Source organism: Macrobrachium rosenbergii, chromosome 48 (genome assembly GCF_040412425.1).
Source record: "Macrobrachium rosenbergii isolate ZJJX-2024 chromosome 48, ASM4041242v1, whole genome shotgun sequence".
Taxonomy (NCBI): Eukaryota; Metazoa; Arthropoda; class Malacostraca; order Decapoda; family Palaemonidae; genus Macrobrachium; species Macrobrachium rosenbergii.
Genome location: NC_089788.1, coordinates 41,150,562 through 41,172,943, shown reverse-complemented (window position 1 = coordinate 41,172,943; position 22,382 = coordinate 41,150,562). Strand labels below are relative to the sequence as shown.

Below are 22,382 nucleotides of genomic sequence, written 5' to 3'. Positions count from 1 at the left end.
AAAATAAAAATAAGAAGGATATGGGATATGCCAGTGGAAATTGTACCTGTATAATTATTGTTTGAAACTGTTAATTACTGTTTGGGTTTAATTGGACAGTTTTGTGTATTAAGGTATTTCTGTTGTTGTGGGTTATTAAGGAAGAGGTGTAAATGACCAGTTATGACTAGTTGAGTTTGTATATTACTTGTTGTCGATTGTCAAAGATTATTTAAGATGTTCTCTTGGAGAGTGGGGAGTATGGGCAGTTAGTTGAAGTCAAGCCCTGTAGGAGATTATTACCTCTCCATCAAAGGATTGTTGTGTCTGTATCCATTATATATATATTATTTTTTTAAGTAAAGAAGAAGAGAAAAAACCAAGTCTGTGTTTCTTTGCTGCTTCAAGCTATCTAGGCAGTATGGAGAGTAACTTCAACTTGAAACTGATCCCTGAGTATGATGGCAGAAACGCACAATCTGTTATGGAGTGGCTGGAGAAGTTGGAGTTGGTTTGCAAGCTTCGGAAAGTTGATGACGTGGCCAGTGTGATTCCTCTGCGGCTTACAGGTGGTGCCTTTGCAGTGTGCTTACAGTTACCCACAGCAGATAGGAAGGAGGTTGACAAGGTGAAAGAAGCATTGTTGGCTGCGTTTGCTGTTGATCCCTATGTAGCCTATGAACAGTTTGTCAGTAGGAAGTTGCACAGTGGAGAGGCACCGGATGTCTACTTAGCTGAGCTACGTCGACTCGGATCCCTGTTTGGAGGAATTTCTGAAAAAGCTCTTGCATGTGCTTTTGTAGCTGGACTTCCAGAGAGAGTTCGTCAGCTGTTGAGAGCCGGGTCTCGCATGGAGGCCCTCGATCCGGAACAGATTTTGGCTCGGGCACGGGCGGTTCTAAAGGATGACCTTCCCTCTGTTTCAGTGGAAACTTGTTTTGGCGCCACAGGAAGCTTGGGTTCTGTGCCAGTAGAAACAACAGTTCAGAAATGTCATGTATGCCTTGGACCAAATCACTTTGCCAGGGACTGTCTTGCTCGCAACCGAGTAAATGGTCGATTTCGGAGAAGGGTAAAGTGTTATCGGTGTGGTGGAATGGGGCACATTGCGTCAGCTTGTCCGGGAAACGAGAAAGGAGAGGAGGCATCAGCGCCAGCCTCCTCTCCCCAAACCCACTGAGTAAGGTGCTGCCAAGTACTGTTTTGAGTGTAGAGGGTCTTCCGTGTTGCGTGTTAGTAGACACTGGGTGTTCTCAAAGCATCGCTCATGTTTCATGCTGTAAGGCATGGAACAAGTGCGCAGTTAGCATGGTAACTGTGAGTGGGCAAGAATGGGTGTGTGAAGGAATGGGTGCCGTGCACTTGCAGCTCAGTAATGGAGCTACTGCCAGCATTTCTGTGTGTGTAACTACTCTAATGCCACTCGGTTTTAAATTTCTTCTCGGCATGGATGGTGTGAGGGCTCTAGGAGGAGTCACTGTCGATACCCAGGGTGGTGTACGATTTGGAATGGAAGACTCTCTTTTTTCTGCAGCTGCTGATGTGATGGTGGGGTGGATGAGCGTGATTTTAGTGCAATTTATGATCCTTTGATTAAATGTTGACAGCTACATGGAAATGGTCTGAAGGCAAGGAGCCTGGCATCCTGGAGAATGGAGTAAAGGCATATTCTGTACCTCAGGAGGCAAAGGACCTGTATGAATCAGAGCTACAAAGATGGGTGAATGATGGTTGGCTGCTTCCTTATGATGAGAATAAATATGGACCAGCTAAGGGGCTTATTCCCCTCATGGCTGTTGTACAGCAAAATAAAAAGAAGGTGCGGCCTGTACTAGACTTCAGAGAACTGAATACGTACATTGATGCATTTACAGCAGACTCGGATGTGTGTTCAGACAAACTACGTGAGTGGCGCAGGCAAGGAGTGAATGTATCTGTAGTGGACTTGGCTAAAGCTTACCTGCAGATAAGAATCCATGAGTCTCTGTGGCCATACCAGACTGTATATTTCAAAGGCCAGAGGTATTGCCTGACTCGACTGGGGTTTGGCTTGAATATTGCTCCAATGGTAATGAAGTGTTTTAAACTGTGTTCTTCTTCAGGACCCAATTGTAAGGAAAGGAACATCAGCTTATATTGATGACATCTTGGTGAATGAAGATATTGTTAAGGCCAGCCGTGTAGAGGAGCATCTCAGAAATTTTGGGCTAGTAAGTAAGCCACACCAAAGACTTGCTGAAGGGGCTCGAGCATTGGGCCTGAGAGTTTGGGGGGAGCAGGAGAGTCTTTTTTGGAAGAGGGACAATGACTTGGGCGATGCACCAAGACAATTGACTCGGCGAGCAGTGTTCTCATACTGTGGTAGACTGTTAGGCCATTACCCTGTTTGTGGATGGCTGCGAGTGGCGGTAGCATTCATCAAGAGAACGAGTCAATAAAGTCACTGAGGGATGGGACGATGTCATTAATGATGATTACATCAAAATGTGTTTACAGGAACTTCTGGAGAAGGTTAAAAAGGATGACCCTGTGAGAGGACAGTGGAATGTCACCGGTGACAAATTCAAGATCTGGGTGGATGCTAGTTCTCTTGCACTTGGTGTTGCAGTGGAAGCAAATGGTTCCATTGTGGAAGATGCCAGCTGGCTGCGGAAAGACAACTCTTGCCACATCAATATGGCTGAGCTAGATGCAGTCATTAAAGGATTGAATCTTGCACTGGCTTGGAAGATACAAAAGGTGGAATTAATGATTGACTCATCTACTGTGCATAGATGGATTTCAGATGGACTTTTAGGAAAAAGCAGATTGAAGACCAAGGCTGCAAGTGAAATGCTCATCAGAAGAAGACTAGGAATAGTCTTGTCATTGATAGAAGAGTGTGACCTCCAGCTGTCTATTACACTTGTGTCCTCTGCCAATAATAAAGCTGACAGTTTGACACGTGTACCTCAGCGCTGGCTGAGGGACCTTGGTTCATGTCACCAAGATGCAAAACTTGTGTGTGCTTCTGTTGTCCCTGCCATTAGTGATGGAATTAAGGAGATCCATCATGCTGCCGGTCACCCAGGTGTGAGAAGAACTCTCCATTTTGTAAAGAAAGTCCATCCAGGAGTTACCAGGCAGCAAGTACAAGCTGTTGTCAAAAGAACTCTCTATTTTGTAAAGAAACTCCATCCAGGAGTTACCAGGTGGCAAGTACAAGCTGTTGTCAAATGCTGTGAGGCATGCCAGTCAATAGACCCGGCCCCAGTGAAGTGGCAGAAGGGTAGTCTGGAAGAGGATAGGGTGTGGCAGAGAGTTGGTATGGATATTACTCACTATGATGGATGGCTGTATCTTACTCTCATTGATTGTGGACCATCTCGATTTGCCATCTGGCGTCGGCTCCGTTTTCAGACCAGTGAGAGCATCATCGGACAACTTGAGACAGTGTTCTATGAACGAGGAGTGCCAGAGGAACTGTTAACAGACAATGACACTGCTTTTCGCAGCAAACTATTTGCTGACTTTGCAAAAAAGTGGTGCGTGCATCTTAATTTTAGATGTGCTTATGTTCCATCAGGAAATGGTATAGCTGAGAGATGCCATCGAACTGTTAGTCATTGCTGCAAGGAAAGGCTGTAGCATTGCAGAGGCTGTATATCTGTATAATTTGATGCCTCGTGATGACTGCGACTCAACGACTGCCCGTCAGTATGCTGTATTCTTACCCTGTGAGGATCCGAGGAGTGGATCCATGCACAATGAACAAAGTGGCAGTGAGTGGCCCCTACAAAGCAGGTGATGAGGTGTGGGTAAAACCATCCAACACGCGATGCAATATGCAATTTGAAAGAGGCAAGGTTACGGGAGTTTTGTCAGAACAAGCTGTTGAAGTCAATGGAGTTCCACGCCATGTTAGAGATCTTCGTTCGTGTTCTTCACAAGGATTAATATTGAGTGAGGAAACTACTAATGCTGAGGATGAGGAGCTTCTTATACAGCTTCCTGTTCATGATGAGGGGGAAGAGGAAGATTCAGGTACTGTTGTTGAGTGCAACGCGATTCCAAGACGTTCAACAAGAGTTAGAAAAGCTAGAGTTTGTAATATATGTGAATGTAATTCAGGGGGGAGCATATAATTATTGTTTGAAACTGTTAATTACTGTTTGGGTTTAATTGGACAGTTTGTGTATTAAGGTATTTCTGTTGTTGTGGGTTATTAAGGAAGAGGTGTAAATGACCAGTTATGACTAGTTGAGTTTGTATATTACTTGTTGTCGATTGTCAATGATTATTTAAGATGTTCTCTTGGAGAGTGGGGAGTATGGGCAGTTAGTTGAAGTCAAGCCCTGTAGGAGATTATTACCTCTCCATCAAAGAATTGTTGTGTGTCTGTATCCATTATATATATATTATTTTTTTAAGTAAAGAAGAAGAGAAAAAACCAAGTCTGTGTTTCTTTGCTGCTTCAGTACCCATAATAATAGGAACACTAGACATGATCCCAAGATCCCTGAAAAGGAACCTGGAAAAAATAGATGCTGAAGTAGCTCCAGGACTTGTGCAGAAGAGTGTTGGACTCCTAGGGAGGCAAGTTGCAACCCGGAACCACACACTATAAATACCACCCAGTCGAATGACTGAGAAAAAAAAAAATAATAACAATTACCTTTTCCTTCCTTCCTAGACTGGCTGGAGAAAGATGTAAGGACTGGGAAGCCTCCCCACCTTTTTTTTGATGAGGAAAATGACCGAGCTCCTGTCTGGGGTTCTAAAGCGTAGGTCTCTTTGGTGCAACAGATTGCAGAGGGCTTTGCTGAATCCAGAGAGCTAGCAACAGCTGCCTTAGCCCCCTGCAAATGTTTGAAGGACACAGCACTGCTGAAGAGGGAATCTCAGTTCCTGCCTCAGAAGCTCAACTGCACCCTCTAACTTTCCCATGGAAAAGTATAGAGGCAAGCCCATTGACAAACTGTACAGAAGCAAGAGGCTATTCTCGTGGGACACCTGTCTAAAGAACGAGGAGAGAATACTCACTCTATCCTGCCAAGGGCCATGTTTGCCCACCAGTTGGTGACCTGGTGTGCTAGGGAGGTAAGATCTCTGCCTCATGGCATCTTCCAAAGGGTAGGTTTGTTTGTCAGTTGGCAGACTGACACATCAAACCATAGAGTAGCAGCCTTCACATCTATCTAAGTGTAGAACTTCGGCAGGTGTGAAAGCTGTGGGGGAGGAGCTTGCTTGATCTGCTGAAGGTGAGCAAATTCCCTGACCCCAGATCAGGGCATTCACCTCCCCAAAACACCACAAGCAAACTCAGACTACAGCAACCTGACCAATGATCTTGGCCCCAGGGCATAGTCCAAGGCTAGCTTTGTAGACAAAACAGTGGGTAGGGAATAAAGTAAGGTTGCCTGCCTAAGATCAATGCACTCATGAACAGGTGAGATAACCTCTCAAAAGTTTCTCTAACTTGGAGAAGAGGATCCCACAAGACCCAAGCATTCCCACAACCCCAAGCTACCTCCTCTCCCAGAAAAAAGGCCACACCAGACTGCCTCTCCTCTTCACACTCCTGATCCCATCCCAGCCCAGACGAGTCTCAACAGAGAAAGTGGAAGTGGAAGAGATCAAAGGAGATCTCTCCCTCAAGTGAACATGCTTGAATTGCACGTGAAGCAGGGAGCAAGGGCTTGAAGGTCTCCCATGAAAGTGTACGTTACATAGGACACATCTTGTTGCTTGACCCAGAACAGATCAAAAGAGCAAAAGGTTAAGCAAGCCTGGCTTGTAAAGTCCCCGCTAAATGGGTTTTCTGTGAGAAACCTCCCGTTTTCTACGGTGCCTTTCGCCTGACCTTAGGTCAGGATAATTAGCCCTGTTTTTTCTATGTAATAGTACATTCATTACCAATTCATATTTGCCCTTGTCTATTGTGTATGTTACAGAGTATCTTTGTATTTAATCTACTATTTTCATTGTCACATTATCTCTAAGTACCTGTCTTATTTTTTGCATAATGAATGACTGACCTCAGGTCACTTGCATGTCTTTGTACTGACGTCCGCAAGCTGCTTTATAAACGGGGTGCTTCCTCAATAAACTAGCAGTACTCGTCTACCTGCTCTTTTCTTTAGCACCCGCTCACAGGCTAATTGCAACTCACCCATTCAAGGGAGTGGCTAATTATGAGCTGCAACCCATGCCTGGTCAGCAAACACAGGATGGTGGGAACAAGGGGGATGCGCATGGCCACCCAGATGTGAGCCTGAGATCATATGGTGGGAAGGCAACAGGTGGTCCTCAAGTCAAAGTGAGCATGTGGAATGAAAATATAAAATTTAGGCCAAAGGCCATGCACTGGGACCAAAGAAGTAATTCAGCACTGAAAATAATAATGAAACAATTGTTAGGAGAGGGTGGTAGTAGATGGAATTAAGAAAATATGAACAGAAGTACAATAAAAGGCATGTGAAGGGATGCTGCAAAGAACCTTAATGCCTACAATGCACTGTGTGAGCTACACTGACAGCATTAACCCACTACAGGAAAAGTTCACCAATTTTCCTTGACTATAAAAAACTGGAAACACTAATTATAATGAACTTCTATTGTAGGATATCATCATCAACCCTAGTGGTTCTGATGTCTTATGCAGTCATCCTAATAACAACTCTTGATATCCTAACTGCAAATGACATATGCATATAATTTTACATCATTGCAACTACTGTAGTTTTCAACAACCTAAAAGTACAATATTCAGCTTCATAGTGAGGAGAAAACTAGCATTTTGCTATAAGCTATTTTTTTTATATCAAGCAAGAAAATTAGTACAGGTCCTATAAAACAGCTGGTGTGATTTGCTACACAGGAGCTTTAGAGACCACCTAGGAATCTCAAAAGGGGCTAAATATTACTTGGTACGAATATATCTGACGACATACTGGGCCTTTTTATTCACATTTTAATCATACTTAAATGAATGACTCAGCCATAAAATGGATTCAAATGGTCACTGCAACTTTAGGTTTTATAAAGTTGCTCAGGATATTTATCCAGCCTTCCATGTGCAAAATAAACGTCCTTCAAAAATAACACAGGAAAAATAAGGAGATACGTTCATTTTGGTATATTTATTTGTACAGAAAAGTACCATAATAGAATAATTAGAATTATAGAATTAGAGCAATCACAAAAAAAAAAAAAAATGCTTTAGAACACCTGGCAAAATAATCTTATATATATGTGTAAGGATTAGGTAAAATTTCCCCACGTAGGTGACCTACTGTACCTAATTGGAGCAGAGATTGCAATGCTCACAATTCTAACAATAAATAGCTTGATTACAGGTTCTTACATATACTGTACTGCATTGTATCTTGAAACAACTATTTTAGCTTGTGTCAAATTGCATGACAATGCCACGTTGGGAGTCCTACCGTCAAGTCTCTCGACAGTCTAAAGGGGAACCGACTGTCGGAAGCCCCTCCACAGAAACAAAATGAATGTTGTCTAATGTAAATATTTTTTTTCTGTGGAATCAAGTTGTAATAAGTATTGTTAGAAGGATCCTAAATATTAATTCCTTTCATTTATTCCAGTTTTTTAATCTTTTATACCGCACAACTTCCACAATGAAATATTCTTGAATGAAAACTAAAATCAAGACTGTTCAGAACATTTGAATAAAATATAAAATTAGGACAGGTCCTTACAAAACATCCTAATATGACTAGACTTGTCCTTCATGCAATACCTGGAGTTACTAGTGAATTCTAATTTTCTTTAAAGAATACGATGTGTCCCAAAATGTTGGTTATCAACAGTTGCTGTACCAAACAATTTGGAATCCAGTTAAAATATTCCAGATACTGGTGATAAAATTTAAAATCCCCATCAATGAAGTTGTGAAAAATGCTCCCTGTCCTAATGGATGATGACTGTAATAAACAGCACTTGGTCCTTCTGTTTGTATCTATATGCAACTTTCAGAGATTTCATCTGATAAACTACAGTAGCCAACCTAATGTGTCAATACATAAAAAGCTAATATGTCCAACTATGAGAGAGAGAGAGAGAGAGAGAGAGAGAGAGAGAGAGAGAGAGAGAGAGAGAGAGAGAGAGAGAGAGAGAGAGAGAGAGACTCTTTTTAAACATACCAGTATGCAAAGAGTCAGTATCTTTACAAACACTCAAATGTTACATCTATGCATGTACTTAAGCCTTGAGAACCACTATTAGTTCTTTAAGTCTACATTTTTTCTTAAATTGAAAAAGTATTCTTGGCCTACTGTAGCAGATGAATTGAAAGACTGAAGTTATGATACAAACTATTAATAGGTTTACCTCTATAATTTCCTATAACAAAAAGTAATCAGTGGCAAATCAGCACCACCATTAACAAAGGACATTTAACATAACACATTAGTCAAAGGCCATTTACTTAAAATTATAATTTTCTCATCTATTGATAATTTTAGGATGTCCAGTTGTGCCTCGCATAGATGTATTTGTACTGCTTTACGCGGCTGCAAACATTGGTGTCATTGCTGTTGGGATACAAAAGAACAGTTAGAGAAGGTTACTGGCAGTAATCAATATATCTCTGACCATGCAGTAAATACTATTCTAGACTTGAATGAAATTTCACAAAAATGAAGAAAAATAAAATGACAAACACCAACATCCTCATTATCAAGGAAAAGACTATAAACCTCGCTCGTTGCCACCAGACGATGAGCGTGTGCTTTTCTAAATCTCTTTCAAAATACTTACTGTCTGCATCACTAAGTAACTGTTCCTGAAAATCTAAATGGAAAAGACATGGGTAGATCAATGGTTTATGCTCATAATACATGCTTGCTTTGAAATAATCATTTCACTCTATTTTACAATTGCTGCTACACCACTAAACAACTATTGTCATTATAATAGTTTATTTTAACCTGTTAATATATTGTGCTATAAAACTTGAATTTCTCAATCTATGGAAGTTGAAACATTTCCCGAAACCTGTTGGTCACTTGTTTTCAATGATCTATGTACCCTTTTGGTCTCTTGCCAACTACTGTCCAACTTGAACAGTCTTGTAGCAATTTTCAGCCTTCACTAAGGAGCAAATCCTTGGTCAAGCCAAGTAAGTCTTAACATAACTATATGTGATCCCCAAAACAATTAACATTAACATCGTACCAAGAATAACTGAAATTACAAAAAAAACCAACACTTAAGCATATGTACATGGAAATATGGAAAAAATTCCCCTATCTCACTTTAGTGCTTTAATAGCTAACCATAAATGTGTCAAGTTATGGATAAGTCGCGCTGCTACCTTTATGTACCATTCTTTCATGACTTAAGGATCTTTTTTTCAGCCTAATTATAGATTTTATCTTCTCTTATATTTCCTAATATAGTTCAAGGAATCTATTCCATGACTTGTCAATAAACACTCAGTCTTTTCTTTTATTTATGAACCTTATAAATAATGGCTAGTGTGCTAGGAAAAATCCTCAACAAACAGTGTAATACCAGGTAATGAGTTTGTAGCAAAAACAAAAAAATTATAACTTCACTCTCATACTGTATATACCTGGCTGAATTCTGCAGAGTACTAGGTAACCCGAGATAAAAGTTCTTTGAAAACTATAAACCACGTCAACCTGTCAATAGTAATCTTCAAAATCAATATAAGGACACACTAAAAAGTACATGATTTCTTTCATGTAGCTGCAGTATAGAAGAAAAGGTTGCAGTGAAGGGACCAGGCAACTACAGCCTTCAAGCGCAGGACTTCTCCATTACATTTTCTTTAAATGTTCATGCCATTCTCCTAAAGAATTTCTTTGGATAATTCCAAGCACCAAATGAAGAGACTAATGGAAACACATGAAGATTAAATAATCTTCATAAATTTTGCTGTCATCAATTTCATGCAGCAGAATACTGAATCATACTGCTGCATGTTGGAAAAATCAGTACACTACTCTCCTCTCTTTTATCTTTTTATGTTGGTTGGTTGAAAAAAAAAGGGGAGCAATTTCAACATTTTCCCTATTTCATGACTGAATGAAGTGCAGGGCACTTTATTCTTATTTCTTATCTATGCCCCCCCCAAAACAAGGTGCATGAATTCCATTCTTGCCTGCATGGAATGTTACAATGCTATTTAATAAATTAAGCACCAATGAGTGAGAATGCATTTATTACTGTACAGTACACAATAGTGTCTTGTACTAATGCATCTTCCTAATACAGTTGAGTCAAATTAGGTAAAATAATACTGAGTGGGGGACGACATCTTACAGAGAGAGAGAACTATGAAATAAGGTGGCCAGCTCCTTTTTCCTCCACCCCTGAATCCCAGCTAAGTGGGACTCAAGCCTAGATTTTAACACTTTACCACAACACAGTAAGCCTTTTATAATTTGTTACTCGGCTTCCAGAACTGGGAAGAACGCCACACTATATACAAGGTTTTCATATTGGAAGAATGTTCAAAATATTTCCCAAACATTCCATAATAAATCTGAGTGGTTGCCAAACTGTTTGTGCATTGGGCACCAATGCCCATTATTACATAGCTCATGCTGAGCCCAGCCTATACCAGTGATCATGTTGGGGAAGACTGCATTGGCTGTGCTCTCTTTTGGAATGGAATCTACAGCCTACAAGCCTTAACTTCCCAGTATTGTTCACTATTATTAAAATCAACTACAATGCCAATATTACAAGGCCTTTTAGAATGGGAATATTGCATATTAAAATGAAAATTTTTTAATTAATTTGTATTTTTCATAGCTAACAAACCTTTGGTCTTAACATCAGGATAAATCTTCTGATGCCAGCTGGAAACCGGTTTAAAAAAACAATAAAAAATCGTATATGCAAGGAATGTCTGGCATCTGATATGCAGATGAGGTGGAAGCAGGTCAGAGACCCAGCTGGAACCTCGTGGACTTTTTGATGTATTTGAGAATAGATGAAGCTAGTTAAGATAAGAGGGAATTGTAAGGATGGCTAGTTAAGATAACAAAAAAATTGTAAGGATACATTCTTTAAGTGAGGAGTTTAGTATCTAGACCAACATCTTTTATGACATCAAGAAAGGCAAAGAAGAACTCTACAGTATGGATTGGAATGAAAAGGCACGTCTAAAAAAAGTACCGAAGAAGCAAATATCCAAAAAGAATGAGGATTTCCAAAATGATAAGGTCTAAAACATTCTCATGGCTATCTATAACTGAGCTGATGCTTTATCACAATAACATTGGAATCAATCGAAACATAAAAAAAACTTTTGAGGTATACTGATTTAGCAGCAGACTTGACTGGGTTCAGACCAAATGATTTTGTAAATTAACTTCAACAAGGTGGGATAAAGGACGAGTGGCTCTTAGTCAACTATAAAGGACAAAATTTCCAAATGAACAGTAAGGGAGAAATTGTGAAGTGTGTTTCAGGAGGTTGGGAAACAGATACTATGTAGTTCAAATAGACTGCTGAGTGTGAGTATTGCTTCACAACTTTCAAAGAAGTTTACCGACTACCGACCTGAAATATTTATATGCCTGTTACAAGGGGTATGTTTTTAGCAATAAAATTAACATTTTCTGTAGTAAACTCCACAAATCTAAATGTAATTAAACAAACACCTAATGGATTACATAGGCGCCTACTTGCAATATATTTATATGCACAAAAAACTCAATAATAAAAGAAATACAAAAAGATTATTCTGTAATGATGAAAAAGGAAGAAATATGCTTTTTGATATTGCTGAATGAACTGCATCAAAACAAAGAGCTACAAATCACACACTCAACAAACTGACAGTTAGTACCACAAGCATTTCACAAAATACAATATTAGGTATGACAAAAATATATGAAGTTTTAGAATCACAACCAAGCTAGAAGAGAAAAACTATAATGAACATTAAACAAAAATATACCAAATCCTGAAGTAATTTCTTAACATATGAACCTATGCTTTCATATGTGGAGTGCTCATGCTAAATACGCTTCAGCTGTTACTGAATCACCTCAGAAAACAAAATCCTAGCAGTTAGGCCGGCAGTTGCCTGGCAACCTGGGTTGGCCCTGATCCTTCCATTGTGAACACCAGCCCATCCACATTCAGACACTTCTCCATAGATGGGAGAGGTTGGGGCTACACGGGGTGGTATAAGGAGGGTATAATTATACATGTGAGAGTGTACATTTATATGTTAGGAAAATACAACTACTTTAGAATTTGGTATTTGTTCTGACACGAATATGAACCTGCACTTTCACATATGAAGCCTCACTCAAAGGTGGGAGGCCGATCTCTCGGAAGGTTGTCAGGTGGGTGTGTCCATATGGGGCACCTATTGCCCTGTCAAGGATCTCCTGTACTGTACTGAACTTTACGTCACCCTCATGCACAAAGTGAGTAAGCAACATCTACATACTCACCAATCCCCAAGTGACCAACCAACCTGAGGTGGTCCATCTCCCTGAGCAAAGCTCTCCGAGGGCTTGACGCTCCTATGTCACCTGTGCTCTGGCCTTCAATAATGTGGGAATTGGGGGAAGTTACCTTGGAACATCCATTCACATCCCTTAGGAAATGAAAATTCTGTTGATGACCTTCCTTAGTTGGCTGAGCAAGGAGAAGTCATGTATGTCCATCCATATTGTCCCAAGGGTGCTGGAAGGCACCCTGCAAAGCAACCCTCTGATGTGGATTGGAGGACAATACAGTGGTAGTTTGCTGGTCGTTGCTGTGGGGGTCTTGGGACCTCCCCATCACCACAGTTCCTTTGTGACCTTGGCTGAAGTCTCGATTGGCCGCATAGGGGTTCTTGTCCCTTTCTCCGGGCTGGTTTTGGCTGGCACTGGAGGGATCTGACATGAGCTTTCCTGCTGGGGACTAATTTTTATCCGGGACACAAGGTGTCCAAACTTAATTTGCCACCATTCTGATGGATGCTGGGTCGAGGAGAGGAATGGCTCTAATACCTCCACTGGGTTGGGGATCCTCACATTGGATGGGAACACCCTCCCCACCATGGTGTCAATCCTCATCCTCAGGTACTTGGTCTGCTTTGGGGAGAGGTCTGACTTGTGTAAATTTACAACCAACCCTAGGGCCCTGCAAAGGAACAGGACTTGGTCCCTTTGGCATTCAGGTTGGACACCTGAGGATGCTAGGATCAGCCAGATGTCCAAGTATCTTCACAGACTTATCCTCTTGGTGTGTGCCCAAGGCAAGACTAGCTGGAACACCCAGGTGAAGGTTTGGGGCTATGCCACCAGTCCACAGCAAAGGGCCCCAAACTGTTAGATTACTCCTTGGGAGATGAACCTTAGGAATTTTCTGGATGTCTCATGGATGGGGATGCACAGGCCAAAATCCTACTGATTTTTGGATACCATATAACCCTTATCACTGAGAGGGGCCAGGACGGACAGTGGTGGTCCCTTAAAGAAGGACGTCTGCCAGAGGTAGAGGTTCAGGATGGACAAGTCTTTGACCAGACACCATCCTCCCATGATGGATGCCAAGACATACTGAGGAGTCCCCTTGGGTGGTTGTCTGGGCAGTCCCACTGGGGAGACCTCTGGTTGCATTTACTGCTGCTCTACCTCACAGCCAGAGGATCATGGAGATGGAGAGCAGAGTGGGGTGAGGACCCGTCCCAAGATGCTCTGTGGTCCCAGTCAGATCTGTTCCCCAAGCAGTGTGGGGGCTGCCCACTAATAGGGACTTTGGCACTACTGAAGGGCATTCTGTACACATACATCAGGACAGACAATGTCCCTTCCTCCACTCCATAACAGCTTGGGCGGGTGGAAATGGGGTCTCAACTTCTCACTGCTGGGGCTATTCCCAGAGGGCAGGAAGCGAAGCAGGACAAGTCTCTGTACTTGCTGTCTCAGGATGCATTTCGTTCCCTGTCTGATCTGCTTCCAAGACTGGGATGAGGGTCTCCTGCTGCTACGCCACTGATGGCGGGTCAACAAGGAATGACAGTTGGTTCTCAGTTCCCCCGCCTTGAGTCGTGATGAAACTCGTGATGTTTGGTCTTGGAGAGGAGGGGAGCCCCTGAGAGAGAGAGAGAGAGAGAGAGAGAGAGAGAGAGAGAGAGAGAGAGAGAGAGAGAGAGAGAGAGAGAGAGACTCAACATATCAGGGTGGGGGGACTCTGGCCTTGGAGTCGCTGTGCTGCATCTCTCTCAAATTCTGCAATGGAAGGGATCGCGGAGCAACTCCCTTGACGTTCCGTCAGGGAACGGACGGGGGAATGGCTAATCTCTTGACCTCCAACAACTCCTGACTCAGCTTCCAAGTCATCAGACTTCCCCACAACACAAAAGAACTCTCAAGTCCTGAGTCAGAGGGGGCTGAGTTAAAACTGCTTGTTACCCAGTTCCAATCGAGGAGATACCAAAGCTTCCCTTTGATTGGAACACTGTCATCTCTATTCTGGCTGTGTACCTTTAAGCAGAAAGGGGCAAGAGAACACCACTAAGGGTTACCCCTTTATCCAGTGTGTCAGTTTAGTGGACTCACAAGAGATTAAACCTGGCAAACCCATTTTGAGAGCTTGCAAGTGGATGAACCTTGCAGACCCAGAAAAAATTAATAGTATTTGTTCATCTCCAGGAAAATGGAACATCTGCTACTCCTTTCTTAACAATGGCTCCTCCCCAAAAATATTAATACCTGCCTAGGAAAATTTCTGTCAAAATTCTTGTAAAGGTATGCCATTATCTATGTGTTGATGCTTCTTAGCACAAAAACTATTCTACAAAAATACTAGCTAGATTTCCTCACACAAATATCATTCTACAAAAATACTAGCCAGATTTCCTCAAAGTATTTGTAACTGATGAGGAATATTCTTTACACAAGAGGATTCACGTTATTGAATATTCTAGTCGAATTTCCTTAAAAAACTACTCCTTAAGTGATGGTGCCTCCACAAAAGCATTTCTACATGTCAAGGAAAATTTTGATCATATTTCCTTAGGAAATACATATTGGTGGGTTTTGAGACTCAAGAGGCCAGACAAGAAACGTAAATAAGGTAAAGTAAATAAGGTAAAAGTGGGAATACTTAAGGTTATCTCTCCAAGTGATGTTCCTCTGGCCTTAGGGGGTCTTCTCCAGGAGGGGGGCTCCATTCTGATGCATGCTTCTTCTTTGGCAATCAGCTACTTTGCAGAGTGTATCCCCTTCCCACTGGTCTCATCTGATCTCTCTCCCTGGAGGGAGGGAGGGAGGAGGGATCTCCTTAATGACACTTCTGTAAGTTGTAATTTAGTACAGAGATCAACCCCCTTAAAAGTTAGGAGAGGAAGGGGGGGGGGTTAAAACTCTGGGGGCATCGAGACAGAGTAATACATCCCACTCGACCCTCCCGTTAGTGAGGAAGCTCTCATCATCCTCCCCAACTCTCAGGTGTCAAAGAGACTCTCTCTCTATACTCTGGGAATTGGGGGGGGGGAATCCACCAGTGGCCTTGACCATTTTGTAGGGCTAGACTGCTCCACCTAACCCCCACCTTCACCTTGAAATAAAGGAAGATGGGGGGAGAGGGACTGCCCAAGGGAAACGCGCATGGATCACCATATTGGAATCTCGAACCTTCCTGAAGGACGTCTACCCTCCCTCCGCTGTGACACTGGAGGGCATGGAGAAGGGCTAAGAGTCAGTTCCCTATAAGGACTGGCCTTCTACGTCCTCTTTTCTCGTAGAGAGAGCATCAGGTGAGCCCCCCAACACAGTCATCATAAGTGCACTCCCATTCCCAATACAAAACAACACAGGGTGTGCATCTACAGCAATGGGGGATGGGTGACAAACTTACTGCAGGGTCTACCGCTGCCCGAACATCGCTTAAAATCAGGATTACAAGTCTCTGCCTCACTGCCAAAACACATACTGGAAGGGGAGAGTGGGGGAAAAAAGACGGGTGTACCAAGCAGTACGTGGGAGAGAACACAGGGGGCACTTAGACATGATTCTCAAGACAAATATCACTAGGAGGGCCACAAAGGAATGGTAAACCACTCGCCCCTCGGGCAAACACAGTAGCCCACCCTCTAATAGCAAAGGAAAATTAACACTGGTACACTTAGATGCCACACCACCACCCACTACACACAAAGGAGAACGCTACGTGATTATCACTCCACAACACTGATATGAGCTACCTTTTTCTGGAGAGAGAGAAAAAAAAAAAACCTCTTCACACTATGCTAATGAAGGGAGAAAACACTTGTGGGGCCATGACCTATCGCTAAACATGTGAAGGGTATGCATACCGGACAGACAAAGTTAAAGCACAGTGAAAAAAGGAGACAATTTATAATGTGCAAAGGCTGACGCAGCTGCAGGCACGATTGGAAGGGTTGGCGCTGACCCAGGTCGCCATGTGACTGCCAGCCTAACCCGTAAGATTTTGTTTTTTTGAGGTGATTCAGTAACATCCGTAGTGCCCTGAACGTGAGTACTCCATATATGAAAGCACAGGTTCATATTCATGCCGCAACAAACATTTTATCATCATACAAAACATTGGGCTATGATTTCCTACTTTTTGACACTCACTGTTTATCCTTTGAGCTATCCCCTATCAAGAACATACAGAAATTTGCACTGCTATCAGCACAAAAAATACTGTAAAAAATATAATTTATTCAAAACTTAAAATAAAGACAAAAACATGATTAAATCCTTAGAAACACACTTCAAGTTAGCAATGTTTGCTAGTTTTAGCCAGTTTATTATCATAAACCAAGAACTTCATATGTCAATAATGAAATGCTTATTTTTTACTTTAAACTGCTCATTACTTGTTCTTACTGATTTTTGATATATCAACAACCATCAACTTCTAGCATCAGCTGACCTCTTTCCTTATTCCAACACCACACTACCATGAAAAGGCACAGATTTTTGTACAGGAGAGTAATGTCTCAAAAATGGCTTTGCATATATAATGTAAAAAAAACATTTAATAAATAAAAAAATTTTAAATGATTTTCATCATTTTTTCAATTCATCTTTTACTTGCATATAAAAGTCATGTTCTTGCATAAAATATTTTTTTATTTTTAAAACTCTACATTAACAGTTCGTTTATGTTTGAATTGTAGTCTGTTTAGATAAATAATATATATAGCCCAGCACTCTGCACTGCAGTTTTGAAAAGCCACCCATCCACACACACCACCTCATGATTTTCACAGGATGCATTTTATTCACATGGAGCCATAACTGGGGTTAGATGAAAAGTAAATCATACATAAATAATGGAAAACAAGCAATGATCTCTTATGTGCATAAAAGAATGAGCGTGGCAGTGTGCTAACAGATGAACAGATATAGGAAAAATGTGTCATGACCTGTACATTTTTAAATTACTGTGGCCTTGGAAGTTGAAATAAGTACAGAATCCTCAAAGGAGCTGGACTGCAGGTAGATGGATTAGTGAAGGTACACTTGTGATTGGACAGGTTAAATATGAATATCAAGAAAATTTCCGTAACGTTTCTAAAACTGGCATCTTACTGCTGGTGCAAGTTTGGACATTCCCAGAAAATAATTAAATACTTTTCATACTTGGATTCTGTCATGTGTGCTACCCATCAACTACCCATGGATTAAATGAGATGCCAATTTGGAGAATCAAATTCTAATAAAATACCCTTTTTGTATTATAAAGAAAAAAAAACCTGTCTGGTAACAATTAACAAGTGATTTGTTTTATTTTGTCATATTTGCTATTCTATATAATCTGTCTTAAACAACTGCTTGGTTTTATGTATGCAAAATAATCAGTGACCAGCATGGGTACTTTTAATCGTAGTACAGGTAGTTACACCTTTGGCTATTTTATAATCTAGTATCCTGGTTTTCATGCACAGGTATGTGAGCAGGGCTTCCAAATATTTCAAAAATTATATATCTTCATATTAGTTGCACAAGGAAAACTTGAAGTTGTTGCACTAGAGAATTTATAGGAAGGTAATTCTGAAGAATTTCTATAATACTTCTGGTTAGTGGAAATGACAAATTCCCCTGGTAGCATTTTGGATAACCATAACTGCTCAATTTACTGGACACAAATTTCAGTTGTGAAAATAAAAGCAGTTCAGTAAAGAGAACAGATATGTTTTATTGGATGTGGCAGCGCTGATACCCTACACCTGATGATGACCTGGAACTACCAGTAAGTTCCAGTATTTTCATAATTATAGCACTGAAAAAGTTATAAATTCACATACAAGTTCTAAGTGATAAAATAATCTGAGAAGGAAGAATTTCTTGCTCTGGAGGAATTCCTATTTATATATTTGATTGATTCATTAGGCTGATTTTTGTGCCCTGCTCAAGGAGCAAGAGCCCATACCAGCAAAAGGCTGGTTTAATCCCAAACAATAAAGGCTGATTAGTTATTAGAAAAGAAAAAATAAAAAATTACTATATAAATTGACAAAAACACAAGTGAATGATTAAAATACAAGGAGAATTTTCAGGGTAGTAATATGTTGCATCTTTGAATGAACCTTTGAGGCTCCAATTCCACCAGCATCCTCGAGGAGACTGTTCCACAGTCATCAGTGTGAGGAATAAAGGACAGGTTGATAGTATATACAGTATATGTATATACAGAAAGTAAATTATTGTTCTATTGTATAATTACTTAACTATCTTGACCAATACTATATTTATATAAGAAGATACAGTTTGTATCCTGAAGCTTACAAGTTAGTAATGAATAACAGTTGGTAGTTATGTGTTAATAAAACTCTTATTACATTAATTAAACCATACATATGCAGTATTGTAATTATGTATACAAACTTTTGTTCCTTCACGAATACGAACCTACTTTCATAAATGGAATTTCTACTGTACATTAAACACCCCCATTCATGTTCTCATGATTCGCGGATTTCTCTATTGAACATATATACACATTATTCGCAGAAAATTCGCCCATTTGTGGTATTTTTCACTGAGAAATATTCACTAATTACTGTATTTTCATATCACTTTCATGACTAAATGCACTTTTTGTAATATAACTATTAAAATACTCAGGTATAAGCATTTTTAGAGTTTTTATTTTGTGTTTGAACTATCAAATTAGACAGTTCTAAGTGTTTTTTGAGGGGTTTTAAGTATTTGCAGTGTGTGAGGTACGCATCCCCCGTGAATACAGGGGTTTACTGTAATGCATGTTTCCACTGTCACTGACATGAAAAACAAAATCCTATCAAGGCAGCCTTAGAACCTTGTGACCTGAGATGGACTACATCCATTGTGTCCTCAGCTGTGCTCACTTTCGAGTGTCACAGCCTTGCTCTCCCACTTGGTGCCGAGATTTTCCTTTACGCGCCATGTGCTTGTGTATTTGTACATTATAGAGTTTTTGAGTGGCTTGGTGATGTGATTGCTTTGTTTGTGGTGTGTGGACCACGTGTGTGCCCCCTTTGCTTGTGATATGGCTAATTGATGAGAAACTGCATTTGTGTCGTTGCCTTGGGGAAAAAAATAAGCCTTGTAGCAAGTTCATGTCCCCGATAACGGTAAACCTGCATTCTGTTTGTTTTCTGTCATGGGAGAGGATGCATGAGGGATGCCATGTGTGCAAAAAATGTGAAGGGTGGCTGACATCACATTGGAATCTCTACAAAGATACGTAGGAAATGGAAGGGAAGCATATCACGATAAGCAACACTCAGCCCTCTGTCTCTTTCTCCTCCTATTCCACCCTCTCCTCGGCCCCCTTCATCACCCATTCCAGTTGCTCTTGCCCCTCCACCAGGTTTTTCCAAAGCAGTCATGATGTAAAACGGTCAAGAGAGTGCTCATCATCAAGATGAAGCAAGGACAGGCAGCTGGATCATGTGATCTTCCCTAACCTACCATTACTTGTCTCCCACAACCAGCCAGTGAGGGGAGAAGAGCCAGGCCCACATCCCCCCCAACCCCCACAGCAAAGTACTAGACGAGAGAGAGAGAGAGAGAGAGAGAGAGAGAGAGAGAGAGAGAGAGAGAGAGAGAGAGAGAGAGAGAGAGAGAGAGACAGGGGGGGAAAGGGAGACAAATTGAGCTTGAGGAAGGGTAAACTCTCAAAACCCTCACACTATGTCCTCCATTGCCTCTTCCTTTGCTGCCTCAGCATCTCAAGCCTCCTCAGGTAGGACCCCATTTTTGTCTTCACTAATTTCATACCCATAATGCTATACTTAACTGTCATGTTAATGATCAAGTTATATACTGTAGAAGAAAAGCACTTTAGGATAGGTACACAAGGGTTTGTACTTTTGGTAAAATATCCTATGTAAATTTGTTAATACTTTGCTTTATAAAGTTGTTCTATCCATAAAACTCATTTTAGCAAAATACACAATTCTTTATAAAACAAGCAAAACTCATGCTAATTGTATTTATTCACTATAATTACAATCATTCCTAGACAGGTAAGGGATGTATTGCATTGTATTTTGATTAAATCTCAACTGAAAAAATTTTTGTTTATGATTTAGGTTATAAAATATAAGAACACATTATTTACAAGCATTTCAACATTAAAATACTGTACACAGGCTTGGTGTAGGTTGAAAGAATAAATGACCTGGCACTGTGGGGCGGGGTGGGGCGAAAGGGTGGGGAGCATCCCGTTCAAGTATATACTACAACACTTTGTGTGCCTGTGCTAATGTATACCTATCAACTTTACCTGAATAAAATAGCAACACATTAATTTACAACAATTATGAGTAAAAAAACATGATTCTTGGTCCCTAACAAAGTGGTAACTCTAGGGATACAAGTACAATATTTGAATAACTGACATTAAGTTACAAATAATCATTTGATTTTTTCCAATATTTTTAACTATACAGTTCACTACATTGAATGTGATGGGAAGGAGGATATGCTGTATTGTTTGGTACCTAAATTTTAGAATGTTTTGTGTTTAGTGACATCTAATTCACCTTCATATTTGTCCCTCAATTACCTGTAATATGATTTATATATAATTCTTAATATTGTCTAATATTAAGCACTAGGTCCTTCCCCTTGACTGAATACATGCCAGGATTGTTAAAATAGGTTTGTAGAGCATACAATACCCAAGACCAATGGAGTTTAAGTATCCTACAATATGACCTTATGGAGAGAGAGAGAGAGAGAGAGAGAGAGAGAGAGAGAGAGAGAGAGAGAGAGAGAGAGAGAGAGAGAGAGAGAGAGAGAGAGAGAGAGAGAGAGAGAGAGAGAGAGAGAGAGAGAGAGAGAGAGACTTGCCTAGAAAGGAAATGGAATTGAAGGTTACATGAAGCAAGACAATGGTGTTAAAAAAAAGAAAAAGAAAAAAACGCGCACACAACAACACTCAAGGAGAATGATCTACTTAAACTCAATGCCAGGATCATAGTATCTCTATGCTAAATTATACACAGGGTAAATTTCACTTTGGGTTTGCAGTATGCAAAGTGACTCAGGCACCTCAATTCCACACACGCACACACACACACACACACACTTTCAAAAAACTTGCATTAACTGGAATGTCTCACGGATTATTTAAAAGTCTCTGCCTTTTACATGTATAAAGAGAGAAACTCTAAATATGCACTATCCATATTTACTTCCTACCATTTACATTCCCATACACCATACAGAACCTGCGTGTTTGTTTTTCTCTACAGGATTGGCCCAGCTAGAGCAGAAGGTAATAGCTCAACAGATTCTGTGGGGCACTAGTCAGAAAGAATATTTCATCCTTTCTTAAGTATTTGTTCAATTTTATCAATTAATCACAATACTGTGCAGAGCCAATTCTTTCCTTATCTGTATTTACAAAAATTTTGTGAATGAGACTCCACTACATGTGAAGTTCCTTCAAATCTTACCAGAAGATACTACAGCAGCAACTTTTTCTTAGCCATAGGCTAGAAAATACAAGGCCATTTAGATTAGACCATTTTCTGAAAAAGCAAGAGAGAGAAATTATTACTTTTGGGGTGTTTGTTGTTCACAGCCATGCACATTAACACCAACTACAAAACTACGCTATACAATACCTTTTAGAAAGCAGTCTCACAAACTAAATTAGTTAAACCCCACACATACAGATCCAAGCTTTTTCCCCCCCCTATGAAAATTGTACTCCGATTATTCATTTTTTTAAATAGATGCCTCAAAGTAACACCCACACAGGTATCACACATGTACACAGTCCTCAAATTTAGAGAAGTTTCCAGTGTTTCTGTATATAACTATACATGGAGTCTCATTCAATGAAATCTGCACAGGATAACTTTCCCTTTTTCCTTTCAGGACATGAAGATTGATGACATAAAACGCTACTAAAAACTACAAGCCAAATTTGAAACTGTGACCATA

At 40.5% G+C, this 22,382-nt stretch overlaps 1 protein-coding gene and 1 pseudogene across 2 annotated transcripts in view; one reads left to right on the top strand and one right to left on the bottom strand.

The window, feature by feature from the left end:
* The first annotated feature begins 237 nt into the window (after nt 1–237).
* Nucleotides 238–4,795, top strand: LOC136831355 (uncharacterized; annotated as a pseudogene).
* A 2,290-nt stretch (nt 4,796–7,085) lies between these two features.
* The window catches only part of Pp2A-29B (Protein phosphatase PP2A regulatory subunit A), a 148,152-nt gene continuing 132,855 nt past the window's right edge, over nt 7,086–22,382 (bottom strand). The window contains exons 12-13 of one of the 2 annotated variants that reach the window (XR_010850846.1): nt 21,890–21,964; nt 7,086–8,516 (exon numbers count right to left, since the gene is read on the bottom strand). Coding sequence is in view for 1 of the 2 variants with exons in the window: in XM_067091682.1 (XP_066947783.1) it covers nt 8,488–8,516 (29 nt within the window). In the remaining variant the exon portion in view is untranslated. The remainder of the gene's footprint in view (nt 8,517–21,889; nt 21,965–22,382) is intronic. The other variant, XM_067091682.1, reaches the window with a different exon arrangement.